Source organism: Schistocerca nitens, chromosome 6, assembly GCF_023898315.1.
Source record: "Schistocerca nitens isolate TAMUIC-IGC-003100 chromosome 6, iqSchNite1.1, whole genome shotgun sequence".
Classification (NCBI taxonomy): domain Eukaryota; kingdom Metazoa; phylum Arthropoda; class Insecta; order Orthoptera; family Acrididae; genus Schistocerca; species Schistocerca nitens.
Window position 1 is genome coordinate 125,808,944 of NC_064619.1, and position 21,965 is coordinate 125,830,908.

The following is a 21,965-nucleotide window of genomic DNA, read 5'->3' on the forward strand; positions in this document are numbered from 1 at the left end:
ACAAACACAACAAGGTCGTTGGGAGGACAATGCAACGACCTTGCCGCAGTGGATACACCGGTTCCCGTGAGATCACCGAAGTTAAGCGCTGTCGGGCGTGGTCGGCACTTGGATGAGTGACCATCCAGGCCGCCATGCGCTGTTGCCATTTTTCGGGGTGCACTCAGCCTCGTGATGCCAGTTGAGGAGCTACTCGAGCGAATAGTAGCGGCTTCGGTCAAGAATACCATCATAACGACCGGGAGAGCGGTGTGCTAACCCCACGCCCCTCCTATCCGCATCCTCCACTAAGGATGACACGGCGGTCGGATGGTCCCGGTAGGCCACTCATGGCCTGAAGACGGAGTGCGTTGGGAGGACAAAACTCAGGCACAGACACAAACACCAATGTAGAAGCAGATACAGAAAACGAAACAAAAAATGGTTCAAATGGCTCTGAGCACTATGGGACTATCCCGGCGGAGGTTCGAGTCCTCCCTCGGACATGGGTGTGTGTATTTGTCCTTAGCATAATTTAGGTTAAGCAGTGTGTAAGCTTAGGGACTGATGACCTTAGCAGTAAAGTCCCATAAGATTTCACACACATTTGAACTTTTGAACTATGGGACTTAACATCTGAGGTCATCAGTCTCCTAGAACTTACTACTACTTAAACCTAACTAACCTAAGGATATCACACACATCCATGCCCGAAGCAGGATTCGAACCTGCGACCGTACCGGTCCCGCGGTTCCAGAATGAAGCGCCTAGAACCGCTCGGCCACACCGGCCGGCAGAAAACGATACAGATCTACAACATCAGACACAGATAGATCCATAAGATAAGGAGTGTAACACCTAAAATAGATGATTAGAAGAAAAGCAGATATGTCAGTTGACTGGTTCACACATCTAAACTGCACTTAGTTTTTTTTTTTAAATTTGTTGGCTTTTGGGCCATGTAGATGCAGCCATCTCGATAGTAATCTCAATTTTGACGTAAAGAAAGTGAGAATAACACAACATCCAGTCCTCAAGTAGAGAAAATCATCAGCCCCGCCGGGAATCGAACCTGGACTCCTGTGCGTAGCAATCACCCCATTTACCACGCGGACCTGCACTTTAAATGTGATCACTAGATAATATAAAGGATAATGACTAACATAAACAATGAGACGATGATTACATCTAAAGAATATGCCATATGGGGAGGCGAGTTTCGAACTTCAAGCTCTGAAGCACCCCTCCCGCCTACGGCGTTAAGGAAAGCAGCATCACATACACAAACAAACAGCAGAACAGCACATGTACAAAATGTAGAACTACATCTAAATATAGACACACAAATAGAGCAGTGGGTACGCCCTACATAAGCACGTAAAAACAGTAATAAGTACTACTAGTCCTTAGACAGTAGCAACAAATACATAGAGCATTAATCAAGATGTATTTCATTTAGTAATATGACAAAACAGGCTTAATGTCTCTGCCAAGGCCCTCCCACCAGGAATAGCTACAACATGAACCATAATCTGAATGATAAATTTCGTTTTAACATTGAATGAAAACCTGTAGATCGTCACTTTCCTGCCTTTTCACAATTTTACTCTAAATTACAAATATTTATTATTATACCCCTATGTCTCCTTCATTGATTTAATTCTTTTTGTAATTCATTGTAATTAGTCTTGATTGTATAGCTCAAAACGTTTTTGCTAATAATGTGGAACAACGTATCATCAAATGTACAGTTATACACTATTGGCCATTAAAATTGCTACACCACGAAGATGACGTACTACAGACGCGAAATTTAACCGACAGGAAGAAGATGCTGTGATATGCAAATGCAGCTTTTCAGAGCATTCACACAAGGTTGGCGCCGGTGGCGAGACCTACAACGTGATGACATGAGGAAAGTTTCCAACCGATTTCTCATACACAAACAGCAGTTGACCGGCGTTGCCTGGTGAAACGTTGTTGTGATGCCTCGTGTAAGGAGGAGAAATGCGTATCATCACGTTTCCGACTTTGATAAAGGTCGGATTGTAACCTATCGCGATTGCGGTTTATCGTATCGCGACATTGCTGCTCGCGTTCGTCGAGATCCAATGACTGTTAGCAGAATATGGAATCGGTGGGTTCAGGAGGGTAATACGGAACGCCGTGCTGGATACCAACGGCCTCGTATCACTAGCAGTCGAGATGACAGGCAACTTATCCGCATGGCTGTAACGGATCGTGCAGCTACGTCTCGATCCCTGAGTCAACAGGTGCAACAGATGGGGACGTTTGCAAGACAAGAACCATCTGCACGAACAGTTCGACAACATTTCCAGCAGGATGGACTATCAACTCGGAGACCGTGGCTGCGGTTACCCTCGACGCCGCATCAAAGACAGCAGCGCCTGCGATGGTGTACTCGACGACGAACCTGGGTGCACGAATAGCAAAACGTCATTTTTTCGGACGAATACAGGTCCTGTTTACAGCATCATGATGGTCGCATCCGTGTTTGGCGACATCGCGGTGAACGCACATTGGAAGGGTGTATTCGTCATCGCCACACTGGCGTATCACCCGGTTCGGACGAATACAGGTCCTGTTTACAGCATCATGATGGTCGCATCCGTGTTTGGCGACATCGCAGTGAACGCACAATGGAAGGGTGTATTCGTCATCGCCACACTGGCGTATCACCCGGCGTGATGGTATGGGTTGCCATTGGTTACACGTCTCGGTCACCTCTTGTTCGCATTGACGGTACTTTGAACAGTGGACGTTACATTTCAGATGTGTTACGACCCGTGGCTCTACCCTTCATTCGATCCCTGCGAAACCCTACATTTCAGCAGGATAATGCACGACCGCATGTCGCAGGTCCTGTACGGGCCTTTCTAGATACAGAAAATGTTCGACCGCTGCCCTGGCCAGAACATTCTCCAGATCTCTCACCAATTGAAAACGTCTGGTCAATGGTGGCAGAGCAACTGGTTCGTCACAATACGCCAGTTACTACTCTTGATGAACTGTGGTATCGTGTTGAAGCTGCATGGGCAGCTGTACCTGTACACGCCATCCAAACTCTGTTTGACTCAATGCCCAGGAGTATCAAGGCCGTTATTACGGCCAGAGGTGGTTGTTCTGGGTACTGATTTCTCAGGATCTATGCACCCAAATTGCGTGGAAATGTAATCACATGTCAGTTCTAGTATAATATATTTGTCCAATGAATACCCATTTATCATCTGCATTTCTTCTTGGTGTAGCAATTTTAATGGACAGTAGTGTAAAATGTACGAACTACTTTTAAAATACTGGGCAGCAGGTCTTTATATACGCAGTAAATGAAATGAAGCGAAATCTGCAGGTGGAGGACGCGGAAGAGTGGTGCGGCGTCGCACCGTCCATGGAGAGCTCCGCTAGCGAGCCCGAGGAGGAGGAGCCTGCGGCCGCCGGCAGGAGGCACGGCGGCAGGATCGAGGTGTCGCTCTACTCCGGCGGCAGCCAGCGCGAGGACATCCTGAGCGTGTCGGTGGAGGCGGAGGCGGAGGCGGAGGCGGAGGAGCCGGCCATGGTGCGCGGCTGCGGGCTCCGCAAGACGGCGCCGCCCGCCTCCGTTCTCAGGCCGCCGCCCCCTGCAGACAAGGCGACGGCCGGCGACCCCGCGGTGAGCTTTTCGCAACGCCTGCAGCTGCACAGCTACGCTACTGGCCAGACACCAGGAAGGATACAAATAACAAAATTGTACCTATTGCAAGCAGGTCGTTCCAAGAGATCAAAGTTTCTGTAACACCCGATTTATTTTGCGTACTTTGACATTTGTACGGTATGTTGATTCGATATTGAAAGACAAAATGTCATTTTTCCACACAACCTCCATACCTTCGAACTGCCTTACGCCATCGTGGAACTAAGACCTGTATACGAGGGTGAGTCAATTTGTTGTGTACATAGTTCCGCGTAGTCAGCGCGTACACCACTTTCCCACTAGAGCGCGCCCCACTAAGCACAACAGCGCAGGCGCAGCGCTCGTCCGTCTCCGCACTACGAGATGGCGCTGCCTTAGAGACGGACCAAATTCTGCTTCCGCCGATCCGCGTATTAATATGTAACGCAGCCAATGAGATTGCTGCTAACGTAGAACCTTTTCTCCTCGCGGATCACACTCGCGCAGTGATACACGAACGTGTGAGGTATTAAAACGAGTGTGCAGCCCTCCGATTAGTCAGTCTGCATTTGTCTACACCAGTCTGCATTAGTCTGTACCAGTCTATAGTCAAGTTTCAGTCTGCGCCTAATAAGATTATCATATTCCTGTACATATCCATGAAGAGAAATGTATAGACACTTTGTCAAGTATCAGAGATATGTGAGAATAAGATTAACGTACCAAGACCAAAGGAACTTCAGATTGTCAATTGTAAATAGCATCCAGGATCCAGTTAAGTAATGTTTATGCTTTTTATTATTTTAATAAATGTGTGTGAAAATTAATCAAGTTCTGTTTAAAGTTGGACACCGTCAATCTGCTACTCTAAGCGTGCAAGTGGCATTTCTATCGTCTGACCTAACGGCAGAAGATAAACACGTCACGATAAGACCACGAGACATATTGCTGACACTCGCCTACTTCGTTAGAGCGACAAGTCAAATAATCTGATGGTGTGTGTACCAAAGGTCTTACAGTACGCACAAATGAAAACCTTAAATTTTTAATAACGAATCGGACTTTCGCGCCGTTATCCTGTAAGTTGGTACGCGTGCTACAAACAACGTGCAGAATGGCCTGTAGGTGGCAGCATAGTGCAGATGCATACATACCGTCGCAGTATCAGTATAAAGATGGCCGCCCCACTTGCGATTTGCACCAAGGAAGAACAGTGTTCTGTTATTCGGTTCTTGCGTAGTGAAGGTGTGAAACCTATTGAAATTCATCGGCGAATGAAGGTTCAGTAGGGTGATGCATGTTTGTCACAGCAGCAAGTCTACGAATGGAGTAAGAAGTTCGCAATTGGTGTGACTTCAGTGGAAGATGCTCCTCGTCCATGTCAGGCACAACGAGTTGTAACTCCACAGAATATTGCATCAGTTGAAGCCCTAGTGAAGGAAAACCGCTGAGTGACACTGAATGACATTGCAGCATGTTTACAGATTAGTCATGGATCAGCACACCACATTGTGCATGATGTGCTCCAGTTTCACAAAGTGTCTGCGAGATGGGTGCCACGGCAGCTGAATCCTGAAAGGAGAGGACGACGTGTTGATGCTTGTGAAGAACTTCTTCGGCGCTTTCAACGAGAAGGTGATGGCTTTCTTGCAAGAATCGTTACTGAGGAAAAAACCTGGCATCACTTCCACCAACTGGAAACGAAGAGAGCGAGCAAGGAATGTCGTCATTCTTCATCACCAAAACCAAAGAAGTGTCGAACAGAACCATCAGCAGGGACGGTTATGCTGACTCTCTTTTGGGACGAAAAAGGCGTCATTTCGGAGCATTGCATGCCTAGAGGGACCACTGTCACCAGTGCATCTTACACAGATCTCCTAACAAAATCATCTGCGGCCTGCAATCAAATCAAAGCGACGTGTTCTGCTGTCAGCAGGTGTCCTTTTGCAACATGACAATGCAAGGCCCCACACTGCCAGTACAACAGTTACGACAATCACAGACCTGCATTTTCAGTGTCTTCCTCGTCCACCGTACTCACCAGACCTTCCCCAAGTGATTTCCATATGTCTGGATCACTCAAAGACGCAATGGGAGGAAAGAAGTTCCGTTCTGATGAAGAGGTACGCCACGCAGTCTATGAGTGGTTGCGCGGACCAGCAAAAGAATTTTTTCTGAAGGAATTTATGCACTTTGTAAGCGCTGGAGGACTTTCATTGAGCGTGGGGGAGATTATGTTGAAAAGTTCTGTACCACTTCTGCACAGTAAATAATATTTTAAAAAATATTTAAGGTTTTCATTTGACTCACCCTCGTGCCTACATCATAAAAGTCAGGACCAATACGTTTGAGCTATTATTTAGCAGCTTTTACAATCTCGTAATCATATCCAAATCTTGTTCGCTGAAGATGGTTCAAATGGCTCTGAGCACTATGGGACTTAACTTCTGAGGTCATCATTCCCCTAGAACTTAGAACTACTTAAACCTAACTAACCTAAGGACAACACACACATCCATGTCCGAGGCAGGATTCGAACCTGCTACCGTAGCGGTCGCGCGGTTCCAGACTGTAGCGCCTAGAACCGCTCGGCCACTCCGGCCGGCGTTCGCTGAAGAGATTCCTTCCGTTTACTGAAGTGGCCATAAACACACGGTGCCAGGTCAGAACTGTAGGGTGAGTGTTTCAGTGTTTTCCACTCAAAATTTTTGATCTCTTCAACATTCTAAGAACCCACCTAGTGCAAACCTTTTCCAACTTTGACTTCGTCAATATTGGCTGGTTCAAATGGCTCTGAGCACTATGGGACTCAACTGCTGTGGTCATTAGTCCCCTAGAACTTAGAACTAGTTAAACCTAACTAACCTAAGGACATCACAAACATCCATGCCCGAGGCAGGATTCGAACCTGCGACCGTAGCGGTCTCGCGGTTCCAGACTGCAGCGCCTTTAACCGCACGGCCACTTCGGCCGGCTCGTCAATATTCCACACGCACTTGCTTCTCTTACTCCCACTTGGATTAACAGTTGATTCACTGTTAAGTGTTTGTCAGCCAAAATCAGACTATGAATATGCTGTACTTTTCAGCAGTTAGTGGAGTGTTTCTGTGCTCATTGTCACCAGATAATCTACTTGCCGAATAAGTAACTGTACTGCGATCCACAGCGTCTTCACGATACACTTTTTTCAATGTCTTGTAAACCTTCCTCACTGTCTCGTTCTCCCAATGCAGCAGCGCGTTGCTTCAGACGAACATGAAGTGCAGCAGCCAACTTGGAGTGCTACAAGAGCACATCTTGCAGAAACAATTTGAATTAAGTTTGAATATACACTCCTGGAAATTGAAATAAGAACACCGTGAATTCATTGTCCCAGGAAGGGGAAACTTTATTGACACATTCCTGGGGTCAGATACATCACATGATCACACTGACAGAACCACAGGCACATAGACACAGGCAACAGAGCATGCACAATGTCGGCACTAGTACAGTGTATATCCACCTTTCGCAGCAATGCAGGCTGCTATTCTCCCATGGAGACGATCGTAGAGATGCTGGATGTAGTCCTGTGGAACGGCTTGCCATGCCATTTCCACCTGGCGCCTCAGTTGGACCAGCGTTCGTGCTGGACGTGCAGACCGCGTGAGACGACGCTTCATCCAGTCCCAAACATGCTCAATGGGGGACAGATCCGGAGATCTTGCTGGCCAGGGTAGTTGACTTACACCTTCTAGAGCACGTTGGGTGGCACGGGATACATGCGGACGTGCATTGTCCTGTTGGAACAGCAAGTTCCCTTGCCGGTCTAGGAATGGTAGAACGATGGGTTCGATGACGGTTTGGATGTACCGTGCACTATTCAGTGTCCCCTCGACGATCACCAGTGGTGTACGGCCAGTGTAGGAGATCGCTCCCCACACCATGATGCCGGGTGTTGGCCCTGTGTGCCTCGGTCGTATGCAGTCCTGATTGTGGCGCTCACCTGCACGGCGCCAAACACGCATACGACCATCATTGGCACCAAGGCAGAAGCGACTCTCATCGCTGAAGACGACACGTCTCCATTCGTCCCTCCATTCACGCCTGCCGCGACACCACTGGAGGCGGGCTGCACGATGTTGGGGCGTGAGCGGAAGACGGCCTAACGGTGTGCGGGACCGTAGCCCAGCTTCATGGAGACGGTTGCGAATGGTCCTCGCCGATACCCCAGGAGCAACAGTGTCCCTAATTTGCTGGGAAGTGGCGGTGCGGTCCCCTACGGCACTGCGTAGGATCCTACGGTCTTGGCGTGCATCCGTGCGTCGCTGCGGTCCGGTCCCAGGTCGACGGGCACGTGCACCTTCCGCCGACCACTGGCGACAACATCGATGTACTGTGGAGACCTCACGCCCCACGTGTTGAGCAATCCAGCGGTACGTCCACCCGGCCTCCCGCATGCCCACTATAAGCCCTCGCTCAAAGTCCGTCAACTGCACATACGGTTCACGTCCACGCTGTCGCGGCATGCTACCAGTGTTAAAGACTGCGATGGAGCTCCGTATGCCACGGCAAACTGGCTGACACTGACGGCGGCGGTGCTCAAATGCTGCGCAGCTAGCGCCATTCGACGGCCAACACCGCGGTTCCTGGTGTGTCCGCTGTGCCGTGCGTGTGATCATTGCTTGTACAGCCCTCTCGCAGTGTCTGGAGCAAGTATGGTGGGTCTGACACACCGGTGTCAATGTGTTCTTTTTTCCATTTCCAGGAGTGTACAAGGGTCGGAACTTAAATAGTGGCAACTATTTATTCACAACCGATACAAAAAGAGTTACACGTTTGCACATGTTATTGTCCTTCAAAGTAGTCACCAGTGTTGTGTAGAAACCGTTGCCAGCGATGTGGAAGGCGTAGTATACCGTTAGCAAAGCCTGTTCTGTTGATGGTGCGAATGGAGCGGTCTACTGCCTGTCGAATATCTGGAACAGTTCTGAAGCGAATGCCACGAAGTGGTTCCTTCATCTTCGGAATCAAATCAAAGTCACAAGGACTTAAGTCCGGGGAGTATGGGGGATGGTACCGTACTTCCCAGTCCCATCGACCGAACAGAACAGCCACAGCTTGCGCTGTATGCGACCACGCATTGTCCTGCAAATGATGGGTGGGTTGCGCAGAAAGTGTCGCAGCTTCTTTCGCAAAGCTGGTCGCAGGTGATGCTCCAAAAACGAACAATAATACTGTGCACTGACTGTCTGCCGTGGAGGACTGTAATACGTTAGGATAACACTGTCATAACTTTCACCATACTGGGGCTCTGACGCACTTTCGACTTTAGCGGCAACCCATAATGACGCCATTTGTTGAATTGGCGTTTCAGTTTTGGCTCGTACGATGTGGCCCATGTCTCATCCAGTGTTACAATACGACGTAAGAAAGCCTCTCCTTCGTGCTCATAGCGCTCCAAGTGCGTCTGAATAGCGTCGTAACGCATCCATTTCTGAATTTGCGTCAAGTTATGCGGAACCCATAGTGATGCAGTTTTTCGCACACCCAGGCGTTCTTTCAGGATACAATTCACAGTCGTATGCGCTAATCCGATTTCGTGGGCGAGCTCACGAATCGTATGGCGTCGATCACTGTCCACTGACGCGGCAACAGCATGCACTTCTTCTTCAGAGACGCTAGGACGACCTGCTCGATGCATGTCTGCCACAGTTTGCCGACCTTCGTTGAAGGCTTTTACCCAACGCGCCACTGTTCTGTACGGCAATGCCGATTCCCCGCACGCCTCTTGAAGACCTTGACGATGACACTGTCGTGCTGTACGACCTCTGGCACATTCAGTCTTGATCCAACTCCGTTGTTCCTGTTTCGGAAACATAGTAATACCATTACTTTAGATCGCTCGCTCCTAAGTGACTTTATTTCCCTCGATTGTGCGCACGCCGGTGACGTAGGACGAGCCCCATTGGCTCGTAGGTAAGGTAGGTGTGTCAACAATGTGCTATCAGCGACAATAGTAGATTCCATTGCATAGTGTCTACACAGCAGTGTTGCCACTATTTAAGTTCCAACCTACGTAAGTGGGAAGAATCTACCTATGACACCCATAAATAGCAAAGAAATGGAACCATGTGCGCTGACGCCCCCATGACGCTGGTGATGTCCACTTCATGGGACGCGAGCGGCCACTGACTCCTCCCCGTATGAGTTGCCAGTGGGCTGAGAGCAAGTCCAGTCCACCCTAGCCCTCCAGAGTTTCGCCGGCTATACACCCCCACGTGTACTCGTTGTCCCGTGTCGTGCGCTTGGATGTGGTAGCCATGTTCGATGGCGAGCAGCAATGCCCTCCCCCCCCCCCTCCCCCCCCAAGCGGTGGACTAGAATGATGCGCGATGACGTCTAGCCTAGGAGGCCGTGAGGGCGGGACTCCTCCAGCCAGATCACAGCTTGCAGTCCATCGGGCATAGACCTCAGAGAGCTATGGCTGGCAAGTCGACGAGTTAATCAGCGGCAGGCAGCCAGCAGATTTAATCACCAAGGGTTAGCTGTGGTCTCTCTGAAACAAAAAGCGCATCATTCTCTCCAGTTCAAGGCTCAGAGAAACTGCTGGCTCAATTGAATGCCTTGAGCTCCTAAGCTCGGTTATTTATACCTTCATAGCCATAATTCTGACGTAGTCCTACTGCGGGAGGAGGGGGGAGGAGACGAGTAGACGAGTAGGTTGCCGTATATTTGTCCTTCAGCTTTCCCTAACTCGCTTTGCCCCGAGCAAGGGCTGCTAGACCTGATAGAATTTACAGCGTGTGAGTTTCTCAGTAGCACGCAATAGCTCTGAGCTAGAAAATGCAAGTCCACTCCCGATCACACTGTGTCATGGCATTAGCGGTTTTGTGCGACTTGGCCACGGCCAGTGTCTTAAACCCTGCCTGCACGATACTGCCCAGTGGCTTACTTGATTAGCACATTGGCTGAGGTGGCCTCTACTGCCTGGCCGTGGCTGGAAAAACGGTTTAAAAATTTATATTTCCAGGGCCATGGAGATTCGCGGAAAAAGTTTGATGTTGAAACAATGTTGTGCATTTCTTTTGGAGTGACCTTCTTATGTTTACAGTACGTGTGAAGGTGACTCTACGTTCCCATCTGCAGGCATTGGAGTTGGGCACCCACCACCTTACTCCTTCCCTGCCAGTGACTAAAACGTCGAATTGATCTCCTACGGCACAATCACAGTGGTGTTCATCAATCGTGATGTTAAAGACGAAAGAGGGTAGCCGAACACTGGTCAAATAAGAGTAGAAAATGGACCCAATAAAATATTTACAGTCTGATAAAGACGCAAAAATATACTAATAATAAAGCTCACGCGATTGAACAAGGTAAATATCGGGTGAAAAAGTGTCAGGATGTAAGATTATTGCTAAACTGAGAGACAATACTTGGTCAATCGAGAAAAAGTACACACCTAAGTAATCAGAGGACATAAAATGAAGAAGTAAAACCGGCAGCTTGTAGGCGTCGCTGGTCGGTATGCGGTCGTAAGTATGAGTTGCCCCCGTAATTCTGGATCATGTGGTTGTCGCAACAAGAGCATTAATTGATTTGAGGTCCGTCCCGATAGCTGAGTGGTCAGCGTGACGGATTGCCGTCCTCTGGGCCCGGGTTCGATTCCCGGCTGGGTCGGGGAATTTCTCCGCTCAGGGACTGGGTGCTGAGCTGTCTTCATGATCATTTCATCCGCATCCGGCACGCAGGTCGCCCAATGCGGCGTCGTATGTAATGAGACCTGCATGACCGGACCTGCCCCGCAAGGGGCCTCCCGGCCAATGACGCCAAACGCTCTTTTCCATTTCCATTGATCTGATGGAATTACATTGTCCTTGAGACATATGACAGCTTTATCGTCGATAATGATAGAAACTGAAGAAATGAATTAGAATGTGCTACAGCCCAGACTTGAACATGGGTCTCTCGCTTACTAGGCTTATGTGCTAACCATTACACCACTGTCACAGTATGGCTGACACCGCTACAGAGACTACCCTAGTCCAATGACCTCCCTAACACAAACTTCACTTTACGCCTTGAGCCAATTTTCCCCTTCTTAAATCGTCAGTACTATTGTTACTATTCCAGTACCGGAGAGCCTCACCAATACAAACGACTTAAGAAGTGGAAAATGGGCTGAAAGTATGAACTGAAGTTTGTGTTATGAAGGCCAATCCGTTCCGCTGTGTTAGCAATACTCCGACAGTAGTGTAATGGTTAGCACATCAGCTAGTAAGCAAGAGACCCGCGTTTAAGTTCTGGCTGTAGCACGCTTTAATTCATTTCTTCAGCTTCTATTATTATCGAAGATCATTAGTTGTTTCTCTAACTGGCGATCTTCTAGCGACCTTCTGGTACTTATAGCACTCAGTTAAACTGTCTCAGCATGGCGCCTAAATGGTAGGACCGCGTGGTTGGAGACTTTACCAACTACGGTAAGGCATCTTAGTGGCTGAAGAACTTGTTCCCAGTGAGGCAGAGATCTTGCTGTGGGGATTATCCGAATTCACAGAAGGCTCTGCTTTTCACTGCCAAGTTAATTGTGCTCATTTGCACTGTTTTGGACGGGGTACTTAGTTCTAGGGTGGCAGACGTTCACTTCTTCTAATTGCCAGAAGCGCTTCAACTGGCGCATCTCTGGTGTATCCAAGTGCGAAGTAGCATTCAAACGTAGCACTAACGGCCCCCTTACAAACGAAAAACGCTATCTTGACGAAAATTACTAACTTTTTAATTAGTTTCAGTTACGACCAGTAAAAATTATGTCCAGTGCCTCTTTATTGTGGTACCAATACTGTCTGTTTGGCATCTAATAACCGTCCTCGCAACATTCATAAAATCTAGAATCAAATTAAACTCAGAATTAACTATCTCATGTAGGACTACCATTGCTAGCCTGAAAAGGCTGTTAATCACCAGTTATCCTAATTCTGATGTGCCGTAATAGCCTCAGAGAGTGGGGCATCACAAGCACCGCAGTAAGAATACACAATTAAATTTGTAGCCGAGTTGGGGGTATACATAGTGCGAAATTCGTTACTGGGAGCTGCTATCTATGCAGCACCAGTGGCTCCAACCCGGCAGGCCACCGAGTCGAACTAGGCCCAAACGAGATATGGGGAAGTCATTTCACGTTGCTTCGCCATCATTCGTAAGGAGTTCCGATACCATCAAAGTATCAATACTTACTCAGATGAATAGTAGTCGTCCTGCAGTACTACTCATATGAGTACTCCAAAAGTATCGATACCTACTCATGCCAATACTTTTGTAATTTTTTATGCAAATAAAGTAATTCTGAGTATACAGGGCGAGTCACCTAAAACTTACAAATATTGCGGAAATTGAAGGTGCTAGTGATGTGCGGCTTTCACAGAATGGATTGGTAGTCAGGGGCTCGTAACGTAAGCCAATCAACAGATAGTAGTTATACGTAGAAAGTGTATTTTTTTGCTAACATACAGTTTTTTAAACGAAGCAATGCCTGTCGCATTAACAAACTAAAAGTAGGGTAAATTAGAATGTCAGTGGTGTTGCTGCAGGATTTTAGTGCGAGTCGTTTACGAGTATCGTATTTTGAAAAGTCTCCATACCTACTCATGTTGTGTCATTCAAGCTGCGTAGTTACTAGGTACGATGTTGTTATGTTTGTTACAGTGTGCTTGTGTGTTCCTTGAGTGCACTGCGACTTGCTGGTCAGTTAGTGTGTGACTGTCCAAGCAGTAGGTCGTGAGCAGACGATGGGATTTACCAATGAAGAAAAGCCGGCATCCTCTTGGTGTGCCGGCCGCTGTGGCCGAGCGGTTCTAGGCGCTTCAGTCCGGAAGCAGGTTCGAATCCTGCCTCGGGCACGGATGTGTGTGATGTCCTTAGGTTAGTTAGAAGTCTAGGTTATTGATGATCTCAGATGTTAAGTCCCATAGTGCTTAGAGGCATTTGAACGATTTGAACCTCATGGTGACTGGAGAGTGTAGGAAGAATGCAGTTCTTTCTTATACGGTGTACGCGGCAAGATATCCCAATAGGCCTCAACCATCTTGGTAATTATTTATCAACTCCTTGTAACCTCCCCACAAAATTCATTCTCATTTAACCTCCCCACAAAATTCTTTCTCAATTAATGTAACCTCCAAACAGAAAAATTCCTAAACCTCTCATCAGTAAAAATTATAATTATGTCGTTCACATTCACTGTAACGTCCCAATAAAAAAAATAAATTCAGTAACTTGATAATAATACAATGTAACTAACCTCTCAATTAAATTGTCGCTCACTTATGACTTTTCAATAATTCACTGTGAATTTAACCTGGTAAATTTTGGACGACAGCAGTGCTGCGTCATGGCCCTTAAAGATCATTCTGAATAAAAAAAAGAAAAATTCTTACCTCAATGAAGTCGCCGGATAACGCATATATATCTGCTCTTACAATAAATTTTTCTGGCACAGCCCTGTGCAATGCTGGCCGATAGATCTGTCATTTATGAAAGGAAGCAACTGATTTTTTTTTCTTTTGCAACAATCGGGATGATGATGGATGGGAGAAATTATTAAATTCTTTAAATTGAAATGAATGGTTGTTAAAAGTTACTTTTTATGAGGAAGATTATTATTACGAGATTTTTAAAACATTTACGTGGGACTTGAGATAACATTACTAGATATGCGCGAGGCTGCTTTTTACCTTATACAATAATACTCAGGGTCCGGCATCGCTGCACCACGACCGGGCCAGCCAACACGATACACCAGACCAGACCAGAGCAGACTCCAGACTAGCAACAACTTACTGCTACACCTACACAGTTCCTACTGCAGTCAACACTGCTCTCTGGTCAGAGACCTTGCATATCGCAGGCAGCGCATGAGCAATACATCGAAATTACATCTGCTCGGGCCTCTTACATCTTTCAACCAGTTACGTGAAAGTGGTAGAGTAATACCTAGGCAATGTAGCAGAAGAAAACAAGGGACGACAGAAGAGGGAGAAAGTAATGTACTTGCTGCTGTTGCAGTTGATCTGCACGTTTGCTCCCGCACAATCGTTATATGAGTCAGGCAAGGGTCCTACACATTCTCCACTGACAAAGGATCCATCCATATCACATCTCTCTCCATCAAGAGCTGCATGGAAACGATTATGAGAATCGTGTTAACTTCTACACGGGCATTGCGACAGGCTGTATCCCGTATCTCGTTTAAACAATATTGGAGTGCCTTACTTCACAATTTTTATTCGTTTGAATGAAATTTCTAGTGCTTTGCCTCTTCATTAACTTTTCCGCTGCAGCAGACACGTGCTCCCCGCATTCCGCGCTGTGCGCGATTTTGTCATCACTGCATTTCTCGCCTGTGAAGACACATCGTGTTCCCACTGCTTTGACACACTTATCATTCGATTTCATAAAAACTATTTGGCCAAAAAATTTGATTTTTACACGTCTCCTTGACTGATACCTTCCCCCCATAAATGACTTAATTTTGTTTAGATGTGTAGCATTAAATGTAGTAAACCATTGCACGAAATTTTGAAGAGTTTGCAGAGGTAAAAGTCCATAGCGTATACTTTCCGTATGGTCGATTTTAGTTGCCACAATGTTGAGAATGAAATGTGGACAAGATACCTAAATTTCATATAATATTTAATGTATAACAATATCTCATTTGCCGGCCGCGGTGGTCTAGCGGTTATGGCACTGCAGTCCGGAACCGCGGGACTGCTACGGTCGCAGGTTCGAATCCTGCCTCGGGCATGGGTGTGTGTGATGTCCTTAGGGTAGTTAGGTTTAAGTAGTTCTAAGTTCTAGGGGACTTATGACCTAAGATGTTGAGTCCCATAGTGCTCAGAGCCATTTGAACCATTTGAACCAATATCTCATTTAATTTAAGTACCACATAGGTGTCGTATGTAATATTGAGAAATATTCCGTCATTCGCTTCTGTAATAAAAGTTTTATTTACACAGGGCGCGTTTGGCTTTATTTTAAAGTGAAAGGTGAAAAGGTATGGCACATACACAATGGTATTCATGTTCTATTTCTTGTTTTTGTTCCACAGTCGCAGTTTTACCAATGGTATTGAAATATATCCCTCTTCTGCAACTGTAATAAGCGACTTATTTAGACCAGATGCGTTTCTCTCTTTTGAAGCATCATAAGAGGACTGTATTTTGTGTCCTCCATTGCCAAGTCACCTTTCGTAGTTTTGTGCTGCGGTAGCACAATATTCAACGTTTGTGTTGGCTCATCAGTGTTTTAGCAAATAAATGCTGTTTGTGTGTGCCACACACAAAATTATATTTGACATAGCTCTGAGCACGTCACTGACAGACGGTATATTCAAGTCCTAATGTTTTTGTAAGTCCACAGTTTTGTTTAATGTATTTTGTCTACTTCCTTTTGATTGATTGGAGTGCTTTAAAATGAAGCCAAACGTGCCCGGTGTAAGTAAAACTTTTGTTACATCGCGAAAGGTGGAATATTTCTGAATATTACATACGACAATTATGTGGTACTTAAATTAAATGAAATATATAGGTATCTTGTCCACATTTCATTCTCAACATTGTGGCAACTAAAATCGACCATCCGGAAAGTATACTCTATGGACTTTACCTCTGCAAACTCTTCAAAATTTCGTGCAATGGTTTACTATATTTAATGCTGCATAATAATTGCGTTGAACATCGAAACAAAATTAAGTCATTTATGGGTGGAAGGTATCAGTCAAGAAGATAGGTAAAAATCTAATTTTTGAGCCAAATAGTTTTTGTGGAATCGAATGATAAAGAGTGTCAAAGCAGTCGGAACACAATGTGTCTGCACAGGCGAGCAGTGCAGTGACAAAATCGCCCACAGCGCGGAATGCAGGGAGCACGTCTTTGTAGCAGCGAAAGGGTTAATGCGGCCGTGGTGGCTTTACTTCATGAACTGCGCGCTCCCCCCTAAACGTAAGCTTGCGAACTATGCTATGCTATGGCACTGCTTCTCTTGGCGCGTGCGTCGTGTGCAACTGGCAACGCAGCAATCTCCCGCGTCTAGGTGGGCATGCGCGAGCCGCCAAGATAAAAGAATTGAACTATAGTGATGAAGCCACATGTACTAATAATGGCCAAGTAAACCAATGAAACATGCGCTATTGGTCTGTAGGCAGTCCCCGTTGTCTTCATCAGGAAGAACATCAGAGTCCACGAAGTGTAAAGCGTGGTGTGCGATCGTGAATCATCAGCTCATAGGCCCGTTTTTCACAGACGGAACGCTGAACGCGCGGAGGTATCGCAGCCCCCTGACAGACCGTCTTCCACGGATGCTACAAGACGTTCCTCTACAGACTAGGAAGAAACTGTGGGACCATCATGAAGGCTGTCCAGCCCACAGTGCACGAAGTACTACAGCATGTCTTCATGAATTGTTTACAAATCGTTGGACTGGACGCGGAGAACCTGTATCTTAGCCGGCCTGTTCCCCGGATTTGACGCCTGTAGACTTTTTTTCTGTGGGGAAAACTGAAAGACGTCTACAAGGACATGCCAACTACAGCCGATGATATTCTAATAAAACACATTAAGTACTAAACAGAGAGCATGTCAGCGTCCGGCGTAATATTATCTGTATTTCAGCTAACATCGCAGCTTTCATCAGTGCGTTATTGCTAGTCATGTAGACTCATTTACGACGACACAATATACACTCCTGGAAATGGAAAAAAGAACACATTGACACCGGTGTGTCAGACCCACCATACTTGCTCCGGACACTGCGAGAGGGCTGTACAAGCAATGATCACACGCACGGCACAGCGGACACACCAGGGACCGCGGTGTTGGCCGTCGAATGGCGCTAGCTGCGCAGCATTTGTGCACCGCCGCCGTCAGTGTCAGCCGGTTTGCCGTGGCATACGGAGCTCCATCGCAGTCTTTAACACTGGTAGCATGCCGCGACAGTGTGGACGTGAACCGTATGTGCAGTTGACGGACTTTGAGCGAGGGCGTATAGTGGGCATGCGGGAGGCCGGGTGGACGTACCGCCGAATTGCTCAACACGTGGGGCGTGAGTTCTCCACAGTACATCGATGTTGTCGCCAGTGGTCGGCGGAAGGTGCACGTGCCCGTCGACCTGGGACCGGACCGCAGCGACGCACGGATGCACGCCAAGACCGTAGGATCCTACGCAGTGCCGTAGGGGACCGCACCGCCACTTCCCAGCAAATTAGGGACACTGTTGCTCCTGGGGTATCGGCGAGGACCATTCGCAACCGTCTCCATGAAGCTGGGCTACGGTCCCGCACACCGTTAGGCCGTCTTCCGCTCACGCCCCAACATCGTGCAGCCCGCCTCCAGTGGTGTCGCGACAGGCGTGAATGGAGGGACGAATGGAGACGTGTCGTCTTCAGCGATGAGAGTCGCTTCTGCCTTGGTGCCAATGATGGTCGTATGCGTGTTTGGCGCCGTGCAGGTGAGCGCCACAATCAGGACTGCATACGACCGAGGCACACAGGGCCAACACCCGGCATCATGGTGTGGGGAGCGATCTCCTACACTGGCCGTACACCACTGGTGATCGTCGAGGGGACACTGAATAGTGCACGGTACATCCAAACCGTCATCGAACCCATCGTTCTACCATTCCTAGACCGGCAAGGGAACTTGCTGTTCCAACAGGACAATGCGCGTCCGCATGTATCCCGTGCCACCCTACGTGCTCTAGAAGGTGTAAGTCAACTACCCTGGCCAGCAAGATCTCCGGATCTGTCCCCCATTGAGCATGTTTGGGACTGGATGAAGCGTCGTCTCACGCGGTCTGCACGTCCAGGACGAACGCTGATCCAACTGAGGCGCCAGGTGGAAATGGCATGGCAAGCCGTTCCACAGGACTACATCCAGCATCTCTACGATCGTCTCCATGGGAGAATAGCAGCCTGCATTGCTGCGAAAAGTGGATATACACTGTACTAGTGCCGACATTGTGCATGCTCTGTTGCCTGTGTCTATGTGCCTGTGGTTCTGTCAGTGTGATCATGTGATGTATCTGACCCCAGGAATGTGTCAATAAAGTTTCCCCTTCCTGGGACAATGAATTCACGGTGTTCTTATTTCAATTTCCAGGAGTGTAGCTTCGGTCTGTAGAAGCATCAGTCAAATTCGCTTATCACATCCATGATACTTCCTCCCTTAGCCGGCCGGTGTGGCCGAGCGGTTCTAGGCGCTTCAGTCAGGAATCGTGCGACCGCTACGGTCGCAGGTTCGAATCCTGACTCGGGCATGGATGTGTGTGATGTCCTTAGGTTAGTTAGTTTTAAGTAGTTCTAAGTTCTAGGGGACTGACGACCTCAGATGTTAAATACCATAGTGCTCAGAGTCATTTGAACCATTTTCTCCCTTATTTCATGATAATGCAAAACGAACTGCTCCTGTGTGAATTTTTTCGATGTCCTCTGTCAATCCTATGTGCTGAAACCGCGCAGCAATACTCCAGCATACAAGTGTAGTGTAGTCAATTTGTAGGTTTGTAGCATCTTCTAAGTTGTCTTCGAATAAAACACAGTCTCTGGTTCGCCTTTCGCACATTTTCTTTGTGATGATTCCAATTTAAATTGTTTGCATTTTCAATCCGAAGGTATTTAGCTGAATCGTGTTATTTCTTGCGTAACCGGAATTAACGGATTGTTTAGCATCAGTGGTTACTAATCGCACCATGCAGATAACTTCTCTAAGCCATTTTGATTGTCTAATGACATTACTAGACTACACACGACAGGGTCGCATGCAGACAATCTGATGTCTCCTTAATCGTATATACACTGAAATGCCAAAGGCCATGCGTTACCTCCTAATATCATGTAGGACATTCTTTTGCCCGGCGTAGCGCAGCAACCCAAAGTGTCGTGGAGTCAACACGTAATTGGCAGTCCGCTGAAGAAATATTGAGCCACGCTGCTCCTATAGCCGTCAATAATTGCGATAGTGTTGCCGGTGCAGAATGTTGTGTACGAACTGACGTCTCGATTGTGTCCTAATAACGTTCGATGGTAATTATTTCGGGCGATCTGTGTGCTCAAATCATTCACTCGAATTGTGCAGAATGTTATTCAAACCAATCGCGTGCAGCTGTGGCTAGGTGGCATGACATCACTGTTTGGGAAAAAGAAGTCCATGGTTGGCTGCAACTGGTCTCCAAGTAGGCGAACACAACAATTTACAGTCGATGATCGGTTCAGTTAGACCAAGGAACCCAGTCCATTCCGTGTAAACACAGCCCACGCAATTATGGAGCCACCACCAGCTCCACTCTTTGGGTCCATGGCTTCGTGAGGTTTGCGCCACACTCGAACCCTACCATCAGCTCTTACCAATTTCATTCGGGATTCATATGATCAGGACATGGTTTTCCAGTCGTCCAGGATCCATCCGACATGGTCACGAGCCCAGGAGGGCAGCTGCAGGCGACGTCGTGCTGTTAGCAAAGGCACTCGCATAGTTCGTCTGCTGCCATAGCCCATTAATTCCAAATTTCGCCGCACTGTCCTAACGGATATGTTCGTCGTACGTCCCGCATTGATTTCTGCGGTTATTTCAGGCAGTGTTATTTGTCTGTTGTCAGTGACAACTGTACGCAAACGCCGCTGCTCTCGGTCGTTAAGTGATGCCGATGGCCACTGCGTTGTCTGTGGTGAGAGGTAATGCAGAAATTTGGTATTCTCGGCAGACTCTTGACACTGTAGATCTCGGAATATTGAATTCCCTAACGGTTTCCGATACAGAATCTCCCACTGAAACGTCCCCTTTCGAAAATTATGAATTACTGTCCTGGTAAACCTACGTTATTTGATAGAGACAGCTGAGTAAAACTGAACGTACTCAGACATTTCTCTCTTTACTTATTCTGATCATCACTAAACTGACACACAATATTTTTAGCGCAACGCAACCTGACTTTCAATAGTCCCTACAAAAGAATGGCCCTGACTAACAATAACGTATACCTTTCATAAATCACTTACCACACAAAAATCTTCGTTACTCGAACTACTGAAATACAGCGAGCGCCAATACTGCCAGCTAAATAAAAGATTCTAGCTACTGAAGGCACTAACTACTGATAGGCATAGTTAGCAAATGAAATATTTTGATAGAGAACAAACAATGTATTTACCTTAATAATGTTCAAAAGTCATCATATTCTTCTGGCGGACACACGTCCAGATCGTCCACTTATCGTAACCTCTCAAAACTCTGACATCTCTCTCCCCATCTCTCTCATTTGCTGGCGTCTCACATCCAACCGCCCCACGCTACGCGCTGTTCATATCCCACTGCCCAACACTACACAAGCGAATATTCCAACAATGAGTCCAACCAGCCACAGACTGCACACAGCAAAGTCAGTGATTTTCATACAGAGCACTACGTGGCGTTACCAACATAAAGACCTAAACAGCCTACTTGCTCCATGTGCCTAGCTCCAACTACCATTCCGCGTTCAGAGTCTTTTAATTCCCGTCGTGCGGCAATAATTACTTCGGAAACCTTTTGACATGAATCACCTGAGTCCAAATGACAGCTCCGCCAATGCACTGTCCTTTCACACAGTGTATACGCGATACCATCGCCATCTGTGTATGTCCATATTGCTGTCCCATCACTTCTCTTATCTCAGTGTATACTGTAAATTAAGAACAGCAGAGAGCCTATCCTTTGGGTACCCCAGATAATACTTCGATTTCACTCGATGATTTCAGGTCACTTACTACAAACTGTGACCCTGACGAATCCAGTCGCACAACTGGGACGATACTGCATAAGCACACGAATTAATTAGAAGCTGCTTGTGAGAAATTGTGTCAAACGCCTTCTGGAGGTACAGAAATATGTAATCAACTAAAGATCCCGCTGTCGCTAGCTCTCATTGCTTTGCGCTGGATAAAGAGCAAGTTTTGTTTCACATGGAAGAAATTTTCTAATTTCGTGTAGGTTATGTGTCAACAGATCGTTTTCTTCGAGGTAGTGTTCGAAAACAGTATATGTTCCAAAATCCTACTGCAGGGTGTCCCACATAAAACTGGCACGTCTGACGCCTGAGATTCAAGTATCAATGAACTAACTAAAAAATAACAGGTAATAGTAATGTTAAAAACATGTAGTTACCTAATTATAATAGATGCTGGACGTGGTGGCCATGGGCATCCGGGCACCGCTGACTTCACGTGATGGCGTTACCAGCAACACGCTGTAATTCTGCAGGCGTGATGTTGTTAATTTCTCCAGTAACGTTCCGCGTAACATCGTCTAGT

The 21,965-nt window shown here is 47.1% G+C and overlaps 1 protein-coding gene across 1 annotated transcript in view; it reads left to right on the plus strand.

Moving 5' to 3' along the window:
• The window catches only part of LOC126263256 (ESX-1 secretion-associated protein EspI-like), a 63,225-nt gene that overhangs the window by 13,569 nt on the left and 27,691 nt on the right, over positions 1-21,965 (plus strand). The window contains exon 3 of the mRNA XM_049960341.1: positions 3,350-3,649. Within this exon, the coding sequence (XP_049816298.1) occupies positions 3,350-3,649 (300 nt within the window). The remainder of the gene's footprint in view (positions 1-3,349; positions 3,650-21,965) is intronic.